Source organism: Nicotiana tabacum, chromosome 6 (genome assembly GCF_000715075.1).
Source record: "Nicotiana tabacum cultivar K326 chromosome 6, ASM71507v2, whole genome shotgun sequence".
NCBI lineage: Eukaryota > Viridiplantae > Streptophyta > Magnoliopsida > Solanales > Solanaceae > Nicotiana > Nicotiana tabacum.
Window position 1 is genome coordinate 182,730,073 of NC_134085.1, and position 12,922 is coordinate 182,742,994.

Consider the following 12,922-nt stretch of genomic DNA (forward strand, 5'->3'; position numbering starts at 1 on the left):
TTTTCATTTCTCTTTTCAGCATGAATGGTACATAATAAAGCTTTGGGATAACTTTAAAATTTATTACAGTATATGGATATTACTGGAAATAGAAGAGGCATATCTAAGATACTAACTAAACAGCCTGGCGTGTAAAAATAATACAGCCATGTTATGTGGTTCTTAAAATACTATTGTTAATATACACTGTTATTACACATTGCTTTTGGTATAATTAATCTAAAAAATTATACCATAACTTATACGGGATTAGCGTTACCAAAAAAAAAGGATAAGTAAACATTCACCAGTTGATATTATATTCAAAATCCAGATCACGGGGCAACCAGACTAATATTTTCTTAAGGCGCATGATTTTAATTTAAGAAAACCATAACTGCCTAAATGAGAAGAGAATTCCAAATAGTAATACTTTCTTTATTCGTCATCGTTGAAATGTTCAAAGAAGTGGTCTGCGCCATTGAAGTCAAGCAACTCAAACAACTGTTTCATGCGTAAAATCAGAAGCTTCCCACCATTTAAACCGTGAAGAAGGCGGCGAGAGTTAGCTTAGCTAATTTGAATTCTTGTTCCTTTGTCTCATACGCCGCCGTGCTGGGAGTCTTCTGCTGACTCTTCTTTTTTCCATCCGTTTGACTCCTCTTTTCTTTTACCTTTACACTGTCACACTCAAACTTAGACTCCATTCTCGTCTTTTCCAAAAATTTCTCAACTTTTAAACTCCCCTTCGCCTCCTACTTAGACCCAAGTTTCAATCTTTTTTGTTTCGGATTCTTATTAAAGTTTCCAAGAGGCAATTAAAAGAGTTGTGTAGAAATGGGAAGTGGAAAATTAGGTGAATCAGGTATGATTGAGCTCACCGCCAAAATCATGATGGTTGTAATCATATTCCTTTTCCTCGTAGTTGTTTTCATATTCTTTCTCCACTTATACACCAAATGGTTCTGGAGATACCGGCAAGAAGACACCGGAAATCCAAACGGCGGCACAAGACGGCGCCGCCGTCGACGTTTCAATTTCGCTGGCGGTTATCAAGAAGTGAATGTACTCCGTAGAGGGCTTGACCCTTCTGTACTTAAAACCATTCCTGTAGTTCCATTTAATATGAAGGATTTTAAAGATGGATTGGAATGTTCTGTTTGTCTTAGCGAAGTCTCTGAGGGTGAAAATACAAGAGTTTTGCCAAAATGCAATCATGGGTTTCATGTTGATTGTATTGATATGTGGTTTCATTCTCATTCCACGTGTCCTCTTTGCCGAAACCCTGTTTCAGAACAGTCTGCAGAATCAATTTCCGAGACCATTGGGTCATCAGTAGAAGAGGGTTCAGCTTCTACAGAGACACAAAATATTCCAACTAATGTTCTGTTTTGGGGAGATGAGACTAGTACTACATCTTCAGCATCCACGAGCAATAGGCCAGAGGGGATTTTAGTGATTGATATTGCAAGACAGAATACTGAACAAGAAGAAGAGGAAGGACAAAAGACACCAACATCAACACGATTGAGATCATTAACGAGGCTTTTTAGCAGGGTAAATCCATGCAACGTAGATGTAGAACAAGGAAGCAGGAGCCAGAGCTAGGATTGCCGCACCTACGTCTGTAATGTCACTGTATGGTTGATTGATCTATTCCACTGGTAATTTCTGCTCGAATTTGAAGATATGATCAATGAAGATTCATATAGCGTAGAACTATCATTTACTAGGTTTTGGTTTATTGATTGATTGATTCTTAGTGCAGATGAAAAGGTTGTCTATAATTTTTAGATGTCTATGTATATGTGTATATATTGTATATGTATAATACACAATGCAAGCACCAATGTGCTTCTCTGTTTGTGACTTGAAGTGAATCTATCTTCTCGTATTAATGAAAAAAGAGCACTACGGGGATTGATTTGTAAGTTAATACATGTTTTGTTTTGTTTTGTTTTGTTTTATGTGATGATATTTGGTTAGACAAAGTTATTTAAAAATAAAAATGCACTCCCTCTGTCCACTTTAATTGATTTTTTTTGGACTTGCAAATCCAACAAATACGACCTGAAAATCGCATTCAGATACTGCGACTTGCATATTGTATCGCATTTAGCACAAGCGAGTTACAAATCGATTTAGGAAATACGATTTTTATTAATGTGTTGTGTCTAATTGTAAAGAAAAGGTAAAATGTAGTCCCTTAAGTTTGGGTATAGACTCAAACCGTCCATTATGTATGTACAAGAACACTAAGGGGTCGTTTGGTAGGATGCATAAGAATAATGTTGAATATGGTGTATTAATAATGTTGATATTAGTTATGCTGGTATTAGTTATGCTGACATATTTCTTATCCATTGTTTGGTTTGATGTATTAAAGCATTACACAATTTCTTAAAGAATTGCTTGTTTACAAAAATACCCTCAAAACCAGTCCATCACTCTAAAACTTTTTAAAAGAAACATATGTTGAGAAATATTTTTATATGAAAAAGTTTTAAAAAATTATTTGATTTGTCTACCTATATTGTAATATAGAACTAAATATTTATTTATAAAAAAAAGAAATATGCTAAGTATTTATTTATTTACTAGAGATATAATTTTATTTCCCACTATTTGAATTATTTTAAACTTGCATTAATATAATAACTAGCATATTTTAATCAAGCATAAATTTTGAAGGACAATTTATCTTTAACTAAGCTAATGCATGCATTAAAATCCATTGTATTGCTAATACCATGGTTTTCTATGCATTAGTTATGCATAGGATAATACCAAATAGGATGTATAACTAATGCTTGCATAACTAATGCATAAGTTCAAAATGTCTACCAAACAAGGTATTATTAATACACAAAGCTAATGCAAACATTATTTTATCTAATGCATCCTACCAAACGACCATTAATAGTCCTTATTGTTTATTAATGTGAGTGTTATATGTTGTCTGGCTTCGACAATTCATTATAAATCTATTTTACAACTTACTCGAATATTTTCTTGTGTAAATTTGGTTGGTCTCAACTATCACTTATTATAAGCTTATGTGGTGGACTCTTATGGATATAAAGTGCTCCACGATCGTAATGGATATAAAGTGCTGGAGATACTAGCCAAATATTACATATTTGAGTTTGGACAATACTTGATGTACATGAAAAACAGAGCTTGAAGCTTAAGCGAAAAAAAGAACATGTTGAAGTTAGACTTTTCTTAGTGCAAATTATTACTCACTTCCTATTCACTTAAATTTTTCAAAGCGGCATTTTATTGAAAAAGAGAATAGCATGAATGTTTTTTCTCATGGATCCGAAGATCCCTATTCTCGAACTCGATCAATTGATTATATTTCTTTTGCGAGGAACAATTACTTCGTCCTTTTTTAGCCTTTTGTGCATCTTTCTCTCATGCTTTCCGTTGGTCAACAACCAACCAAAGTGCTATATACTTCTTCACTACTCGTACAGGCTTGACAGACTTAAACTGTATATTTTGCCATTATTTGCAAAAATTAATGTCAAAATTTTAATTTGATAAACCTGAATTCTAAACCTTAAACTCTAAATGACCGAAGTATTTGCAAGTCTGAAAAGCCTATATTGCAAGCCTCATTGATGCTAAAATTTCGACTTGAATGATTCAAGTTACTCCCTCTGGTCCACAGACCAATTTGTCTCTCGCACATCAATTAAGGAAATGTTAAATTCTAAACAAAAATGGTTAGTGTGACTAAACTATCCTTAATTAAATGTTGCAGCATAATTTAATGTGAGGAGTAAAAGACTTTTTAAGGATACGTACATAAGGGTAATTTTGGAAAAACAAATTGAATTTTTTCTTGATTATATAAATGAACATTTATTTTGGACCAAAATAAAAGGACAAATTGATCACTTATTGTGGGAGAGTATCACTTAGTTGATCCTTGCCGTATAGGATAAAGCTGCATTGATTACAACTGTCATAAATAAAAATTCTGGAAAATTGGAAGCATAATGAGTGTGCTTTACAGATATTTGTGGAAAAAACTATTGATCGTGACACTTTTCCATTATAAGTTTTAGCCATGAGTACTCAAAACATAAGCAGTATTGCAAATGAATTCTACTTTTAATTTTCCTGATACATTATCATACAAAAATATCCTAAAATATCTCAGGCAAACTTCTTAGGTTACGAGGTAAATAGGTCCGTGGGATCGAACATCAGGAGAACTATCCTTAAACTTCTGAAGACAGAAATATGGAACCTCATTGTCCACTCTGTTCATTGGGCTGAAAAGACTTGTGAGGGGTCCTGAAGTGGGCTTCTTGGGCCTGACAGCTATGGCACCCGGCCCACTATACCCTGGCATTGGACCAGAGACACATCCACGCTTTGGCTTGTTAATGGTGGAGCCTTTTGAAGCTTCTCTGTTTCTCTGATTCTTCTTATTATCACTACTCTTCAGCCATGAAAACAGTGAGCTTTTCCATGATTTCTTGCAAGTTTTCTTCACATCCTTTTCAAAATTGTTCTTTCTCGATTCCACGGGACGTGGAGGCGTGACACCAGTTTTTTTCCCTTCTGATTCATGATTTCTTGCTTCTGTCAAGAACTGTAAATTGTGCGAGTCATAAACCATCAAGACAGAAGTAAACACTTTGAAATTTTTCTGTTTTAAACATGTCGAACGACATTTATATGGCTATAAAATCATGCGATTAATGATAAATTGAGAAAGTTTAATGTTAAATTGTTTTACGATATAGTATGATGTCACTTTTTCAGAAACAGAGTAAAAGTGAAAGAGTATCAAATTAATTGGTACATAGGGAGCATTTTGCTGGTAAACTATAGTCACATGCATACTACGTGAGTTAAATAAGTAATAAATATTTGAAAAAAATGACACTACAGAGTTGTTCTTAAAATAATATTCGAAATATATATTTTTTGTATATATGTATATATATATAAAAATTATACAAATTTTATACACTTGCAAAAAGTAAAAAAACCCTTAATATTTCCATAGATACCAATAGACAATCTAAAAGCGTTTCACCCCTAGCGAAGTTGGTACATATGATGAGGAAAGAAAGAGAATAAAATATGAAATATAATTGCTTTAAAATATAGAAAGAACAACAATGACTTACATCCGTAAAGTCTGATTGAGGATCAAACTCATATTCACAATAGTCCCCAGCTTCGTATCTCGGGTATATAGGAAACTTGTTCATGCTTTGCCTTGGACTTTGACGATATATGCCGGTATAGCTTCTGCGAGTGTGAAGTGAAATTTTTCAGAAATCGTTAAAACTCATACCTATAGAGATATATTTTGTTCATTGCATCCGAATTTCCTAGGTAGAGACTTCGGCCTCCTAATGATAGTAGATTCCAAAAGAGAAAAGCTACTATTTTCTTTAATAAAGGGGAAAGCCCAGCTAATGCTTTCTATATCCCATGAGAGTGCATAAGAAATTATGGCAAAGAATGGTGGTTGGATTAGTTACAGAAAGCTATATTTACCAAAGCAGTGAAAGGAACGGAGCTACAAAAGCAACTGTTTTTTTATAGTAGAAATGGGTCAACATTGTCACTGTCTGTACATAGATATAAATGAGCTAAATTACAAATCTGAAAACAAAAGAAATTTAAAAAGATAATGAGTGAAGGGATACCGTTTCTTCGATTTCATAAAGTGCATACCTAAGAAAGGAGCTTCTTCAAAAAAAACTGTCTCATTTCTAGCACATTATTCTTGAGCTTTTCTGGAGTGAAGATTTGGATTCATGAAGAAATTAATGTTATTATGGAGTTGGTAACAAAAGAGGGAAAGACGTGAATAAAGGCGCAATTTATTTCTCGTAATTAAATACTAGTTAAAGCAGGAATAAAGGCGCCCTTTTTGTTACGTCAGACTTCTTGTCTCCATTATATACTTGTAGAGTGCTAAATTTATTTCTAAATTTCAATAAGATGAGGTATCACATATTATTGAGAGAGAGAGAGAGAGACATGAAGTTTATTAAGAAAATGGGAGTTTTTACGGCGCAATTTTCGGAGTGTGGAGCGAGAGATTATTATAATTTTCCAGTGGGCGACAAGGCACGTGAAAAGAGGATTAAGTTAGCATCATCATGCCAGGGGTTATGGGTTTCAAGCATGGTTCTTGCTATTATGGATTTTCAACAGTTTTACCATACCTTAGTGCTAATAAATTGCTGATTATCGGGAAGCACTGATAAAATTATCTCCCTATATCTTATAGGGATTTGAGCCGTGCGACTGACACTTGCGCTAGATTAGACCTACATCACTCCTAAAACGCAGTCCTTCCCCGAACCTTGATAGTATAGGACTATAGGTTGATAGTATTCAGACAACCATTCAAACTTAGGGCACTGTTGTTTTATCATAAACTAACTAATCAGCGACAGACACGTAGTTGATTGAGAGATACATTTTCGTTTTCCATAAAAAAAGGAAACTCAGATTTTAATGAAGAAGTACAAACCATGCATGGCCTTGTCACGAGTGAGATCCTCACAGAAATAATTGGTTTAGTTAGCAATAGGTTACTGCACGGAACAGTTGATCGAACACGCGAACATCAGCACGAGGAAAATCATTAGTAATGATAGTTTGCTTTTTATGCCACCATTTTCATACTAAAACAGATCCTTTGCTGGAAAGAAAGAGTTGAAGCACTTTCACCATGCTTGAATTGGCACTAGTTAAGGCTCGGCCTTTTGACTTGCTGAAAATCTCAAACGAATTTTTACCAAGTCTACATATACACCTCACAAGAGCATACACCCCCGATCATCCCCCTCCCGTCCCCAGAGAAGGGGAAAAAAAAGCGATAAACTCACATTTTAAAACTAAATGGAAAAAGCAAACAATCACCTCCTGCAACTCTGAGCTCTTCATCATAAAACCACATAATGTTATCTTTCCACTGACGTGCGCAATAGGAAAGAAAAGCACATTAGCTAGATTAAAGATCAGTTTGATCTTGCCCTCTGCCTATACAATCTCCCATAGCTAAATGAAGGACCTCGACAATTAAGTAAATATCAGGAACCCAGAGCGGGATAACTACGTATCTGTGATTTACTGTGCTCTGTTCGTCAGCGTAGTGCACTAGACAAGATTCCATTCATCAAAGCTGAAGCAGAGGCAAGGCCATTACAACACCAAAAATTGAAACTAGCAACAGCAACAACCAAGTAGGGAAAGATTGCCTCTGTCGGTTTTTGACATCTTTTATAGGCTTCACTCTATTCACGTCATCCTTGGGGGAATTACCATGTTCATCCAACAATGGCCTAGACTTTTCTGCTTGAGTTGGCACGGATGATACCTGCTCTGGAACAGGTTGGGCTGGAAGCTGCTGCTGTTCATACTTCTCCACATACTCGGGAAACAATTTCCTAAAGGTTGGGCTATTACAAAAAAATAAAGAGTAAGTTACCCCGACCTTATAAAAATGTAATTAAACAAAATGCAGCAGATCTTGAACTGTGGAAACTAAAAAGCTTGAGGCAGTCATCTGAGATAAATACAACACAACAGTAAAGAACTTGTAGTCAACTCACTTTTTACAATTAAAAGCCAGAGACGCCTTTGCAAGCTTCTCTTTCTCAGCAACTGATGTTGTTACACTGCCTGTGGTAGGACTATTGTCCATCTGCAAGTAATACATTGATAGAACATGAAATTAGCAGCTGCATTACAAAATGCATCATTAACCAAATATAATTTGCGAAAAGAAAATGATTCAACATATGCAGCAGATGGTATATAAGCAAGCCATCAACTGAATCAGTAAACTATCTGTTCAAGGTAGAAACGGGAGACTTGGTTCATGTTTCTGAATATATTTGGTTTCCACTGGGCCATTCCAGGTGGTCGGAGAGAAGCTATCATCAGCTGGAAGGGTCAAAATATGGAGAAGAAGTGATTTTTTATTGGCAAAAATTATACAGTTGACAGAGGGCATCCTCATAGCAATGATGGCACAGAGAGTGTTTGGAATGCTCTTCTTGGTAGGAAGACGTAGAGCCACAAGGGGAAATTTCGGAGCAGCATCACCAAGTAGCAGAGCTCCCTCCTTTCCCCGTATACAGAGTGGGCTTTCATGGTCAAATTGATCTCACAACTTCAGATTGTTCTCAACCTCTACCAGTGGTTTTGAAATGAAGAATCTATTCACTAGTACGGCTTCCATGACACAGACAAACAGACAGCACTCAATTGTCCAGACACATAAAAAAAATAAAAATTTGATAAAAGGAAATGCACGAAGCAGTTCAAGCACAACTTAGAATATATATCAACAGATGGAATGGGAACACCAAGGGTCTTTCAAAGCTGCATCAGTTGCGGTGAACTTTACCATAAATGAGAGCAGTCCTGTCAGTATGCTGCATGCAAAACAGGGAAAAATTAGCCCAAACAAGGAAGAAAAGTGTTTAATCCAATTGATAATAAAGGTTCTCATTTTAGTTGTAGAAAAATAAGTAGACATTTTTCGCTACTTTGTTTTGAAATAAATTCAGAAACATGTTAGATATCATATACCGAGTATAAAAATATTCATAACAAATTAGACACACATGGAGGGAAGTTATGCAAAAGACAAATATTCTATCGGAAACTGTTTTAACTTAGCGAAAAAGGGAATAAATGGATGCAAAAGATCCATATAGGACACCAACTAATTGGGATTAAGACATATCGTGCTGGGGTTAGATTAGGTCCACTGTGTGTCAGGAGTCTTTTCATTTGTTAAGAAATTTTATGTCAATAGAAAAATGTCAAGAACCTCTAGCGTTGAGAACCCTTAATTTGTCTAAAAAGACGAACTATTGAGTATTTGTATTTTTACCAATAAGACAAACTATTGAGTATAGGCATACAATGTTAGTGCAACTGGTGTCTGACATTTCATGACTCCACCTAGTTTGGAATTGAGCATAGTTCTTTATGTAGTAGAAAGCAAGAACAATTTTGGTACGCAAAAGAATTTTTTCAAGAAAATGTACATTAATTGAGCGGATGGAACAGGGGGAGAGAGAGGGTAAGGGTTTAAGCTAAGGTGGAGGAAAAGGGAAGGCCTGGGCGACCGTGGATAGGGCATCTTTTAGGGTGAGTCTGGACAGCACTGAGGCTCAGGTGGCAGGGAGAGACTGAGTAGTGGTCCAGGAAAAAGAAAATGTTTCATAAGAGAAAACTGAAAACACATCTAACCTTTTAGTTTAGGAAATGATATTTTCTTTTGAAAATTACAACAAAGATTTGTTTTCCCTTGTCATTGCAGAAACAAAAAGAGACAAGTTTCTTGTTACCAAACAGGCACTAAAGAAACTATTGCCCTATAAATAAGCATTATGTCATTGTTGACAGCTCATACCTTGAAACGGACCACATTGGATTCCAACTCTCTGGGTGGACTGTGAAGCAATACGGAAATCAGAAGTTAAGAACAGATAAAGATCATCCCAAAGCAACAGAGAACTGTAGCTACCATGAAATTCTAAAAGCACTTACAGTCACTCATCGATAAGCAGATTTTCTTTTGTGTCATAAATCTTCCATTTGGAGTAGTCATACTACAGAAGAAGAAAACATACACGATGTAAAAATCAGCAGGACCAAACCCTCAAACGCATGGAGACAACCTAGCTTGCAAAGATGAAACAAGTCAGGGATTTTCACACTCATCTGAATTAGATTACCTGATTCCCGGGGGTTTAAACGGATATTCTGGAGGAAACTTGATCTTCCCATAATAATATCCACCTAATGATAGGAGATGGTATCATTTCATGAACAACAACAAAAGGAGCATAGTTCCGGCAAATGAAAAATATTAAATAATGACAATAAAAATTCCAACAAGATGGATAGGAGGAACAAGAGTGCTATCACCCAATGGCCAACAATATTAGCTAATCATATAATACGAATACTGACCTGCAAATGGTGTTCCTTCACTCCCCTCCAAAACATAATCTGGACACACAAATTTAGGTGGAAGTGGGAACATTAGGAATATCCAAGCAACCAAATGATGAGTTAATTGATAAAGTGAAGCCAAAGGGAAAAAAGAAAATAGAAGGTGGGCCCTCCCAGCAAATAAGCCTATTCAGCTATATTTATTAGAAAAAAAGCATCATTTTTAAGTCTCAATTTTATTCCAAAATTGACTACAAGAATATGAGCAGAAGTAGGACTCACGCCACTCAAGAATATCATTAGGAGAAGGGCGGGCGACAACATGGGAGACAGGTTCCTGCGATGGAGAATGATCATGACATCAGAGCACTGTAGGACACAATCAAATGTGCATGGTTTAGAGTAGTCTAGCAAAACAGGTATAAGGGGATGTCAGCGAGTATCATTTGGTCCATTAAGTAAGACTCTCACCAAGATATGAGAAGAATTTAAGAATACAAGTGCCATACTTTCAGAGCCAGCAACTGTGTGGAGGCAAGCAAAGAATCCATCATCGATAATTAACAAATATTATGGCTAATGACTCCCATGCGGTACTATCCACAAAGGTAAATATAAGTATTTAGAACATCCCTGATGATTTGAGGAGTATTTAGAACAATGTGGTAGCTTCACACTTTTGAAGCAACTTCTTCGTTCAATTAATAGGAAATTGGAGGAAAAAGTAAATAACTTTAGACTGATGAAAATTATGAGGTAAAGATTCAAATGTAGAACAATTACCAGCAGCGAAAAGATTACGTACTTTACAAAGTGCTCTATATTCCTTCTGAAGGCGCTTAACACATGCTTTTTCTGCCATGTTTTAGCTTCAGAATATGTAGAAACTAAGTGAAAATGGTGCAAACCTTCCCGTATTCTCTTGGCCACCAAAGAAATGCTACAACCTGTAAACATATGAGATGCTTAATAAACCCAAGAATTTCAAAGTGATGAAATATAGAATATGTAGGGCATACATTTCCAGGTAGACACGTGCCAAGAATATATAGGGCATACATTTCCAGGTAGAGACGTGCCAAAGAAAAATCATTAAGAGACAGGAAAATAATGCAGAATCAAAGAGGAGGCAACACTGTTAGATAAGTAAACTCAATTTCTAATTTTTTATCCCACAGGCGACAGCTAAGCCTGGTAATCTGTTTCTCAATAGTTAAGGCTTAGGAACATTGGTGGAGCCAGGAATTAAAGGATGAAAGGAACTTACACAGGGAAGGAAGTAATGTGTCTTTTCAGAGAAAACAATAAAGACGGAGCATCAGAATCTTTTTAAAAGGTTTCTTCTAGACTCCAAATTCCAAATGCAAATAATCTATAATTTTAGAGGGGTTTTTCCTGATAACAGTCGACAAGTTTCCACAAGTCATTAAATTCAATTACAATTTTAAAAACGGCAGCCAAAGGTTCAGACAGGTCTCCGAAAATAAAGAGGGAAAAGAATAATGGAATAAGCCAGAAAAGATTTTCTATGAGTAAAAAGAAGTTATTGATGAGGAAGGAACACAGTAAGCTAGAACAAAAGGATGTTTGTTAAAGAAGCTACTCTTCAGCTGAAAAGGCTATATGTAATACATTCTTCTTAAGAGGGAGCAAAACCTATCAAGTCCTTATTCTATGGTGTAGATTCAAACACCTATAAATATTCCACATACTCAAGCATTGTGGAGGAAATGCTAGAAGAATTTGGGCTTACTTCATAGAATACTCAAGGAGCTAATCACCGATGAAGATTGAATGAGTACAAAATCATTGGCAAAGCTTATGAGTTATGATATACCCAGCAGATAACACTAGGACATGAATCTCTTCAAGCATGACAGATCTTCCCTGGAAAAAGGTTTGACATCTATATTTTTCTACTCATATGGTTGTTGCATGAGAAAAAGTTCAATGCCATATAAAGCAATGCCTTTTATCTCAAATGACACTTTGATGGACCTAACCCTGTCAAGATATCTTGAAAACTACTCTCCATTCCTCTGGTTGGCTAAACGATTGCCAAAAATTTCAATTCATCGGTCGATTGCTAGAAATATTATGAGATTCCAATTTACCACATTAACTTTATTACACTGAGCCCCAGTAATTGAGCTACAAATATACTTTAACTCTATCTGGTTCATATATGTTTAGGAATAGGTTTCCCCCCACATAAATCTCACAGAAGAAAAAGGCAGCATGTTTTATTGCCTTTCTAAAACAAGGAAAAACCAATCAAAAGTACTTACATTTATAAGCAAGTGTTTGTTAGTTTCCTTTTTCTCAAATCTACAAGGAGGGAAAGCCTAAACAATAAGACTAAAAAACGGCAAACATAATCCAATACTCAAAGGAAAATTGGTGATGGAAATGCTACAACTAGATAGAAGGAACAGTTCATGGCTGAAGCAAGTAATTCAACAAATAATTGTACCAAGTAACCGGAAAATACAGTAATTAACTACAGATTATCAAATTAAAACACTAGTGATTACAAACCCCATTAAACCAAAACGAAAATCAAAATTAAAGAAAGCAAACACATGAACAACATGTACGTACATAAATATACATATCAAAAAGAAGAAGGTACAATATATTACCAAAGATCGTGCAGGAATTTGAAATTAATCGGGCGAATTGAGATTTTTCAGAATCTGAATCTGATGAAGAGAAGCTTTTCCTCGTTTTGGGCTTCAATTTGATGGTGACTGGCCCGAGCCGAATTTGAGTCCGATTATGCAATTTGATAAAATTGTTATAAAGACAAAATTGACCTCTCTGTGACGATATTCCTATTAATTAATGACGAATTTACCCCTACGACGAAATTTCCTGCACTTGTCCTCCGTGAGGCACTGTGACGTGTGCACGCTTTCCTCCTTCCATTTTTAAGAACGATGCTAGTATTCTTAATTTTATTTTGTATGGTTTTCTTTAA

General features: G+C 35.6%; 3 protein-coding genes across 4 annotated transcripts; 1 reads left to right on the forward strand and 2 right to left on the reverse strand.

Moving 5' to 3' along the window:
• Positions 1-739: 739 nt before the first annotated feature.
• Positions 740-1,688, forward strand: LOC107790699 (RING-H2 finger protein ATL60-like). Its single transcript, NM_001325503.1, is given in 1 exon segment — positions 740-1,688. A coding segment is annotated over 1 exon segment (771 nt). The 5' UTR covers positions 740-816; the 3' UTR covers positions 1,588-1,688.
• A 2,236-nt stretch (positions 1,689-3,924) lies between these two features.
• On the reverse strand, positions 3,925-5,829 carry LOC107790697 (uncharacterized). 2 transcript variants are annotated; one of them, XM_016612651.2, is made up of 3 exons: positions 5,661-5,822; positions 5,133-5,256; positions 3,925-4,588 (listed from the first exon to the last, which is right to left on the reverse strand). In XM_016612651.2, the coding sequence occupies exons 1-3, from the start codon at positions 5,684-5,686 to the stop codon at positions 4,160-4,162; spliced, it is 579 nt and encodes a 192-aa protein (XP_016468137.1). In that variant the 5' UTR covers positions 5,687-5,822; the 3' UTR covers positions 3,925-4,159. The 2 variants fall into 2 exon arrangements, 1 of the variants encoding a protein (XP_016468137.1); XR_012711016.1 differs by having other exon boundaries at positions 4,416-4,588; positions 5,689-5,829.
• Positions 5,830-6,886: 1,057 nt separating this feature from the next.
• LOC107790696 (ubiquitin-conjugating enzyme E2 34) lies at positions 6,887-12,720 on the reverse strand. Its single transcript, XM_016612650.2, has 10 exons — positions 12,585-12,720; positions 10,748-10,889; positions 10,225-10,279; positions 9,961-9,999; positions 9,723-9,786; positions 9,535-9,596; positions 9,398-9,437; positions 8,381-8,408; positions 7,581-7,672; positions 6,887-7,427 (listed from the first exon to the last, which is right to left on the reverse strand). The coding sequence occupies exons 2-10, from the start codon at positions 10,802-10,804 to the stop codon at positions 7,145-7,147; spliced, it is 720 nt and encodes a 239-aa protein (XP_016468136.1). The 5' UTR covers positions 10,805-10,889; positions 12,585-12,720; the 3' UTR covers positions 6,887-7,144.
• Positions 12,721-12,922: the final 202 nt, after the last annotated feature.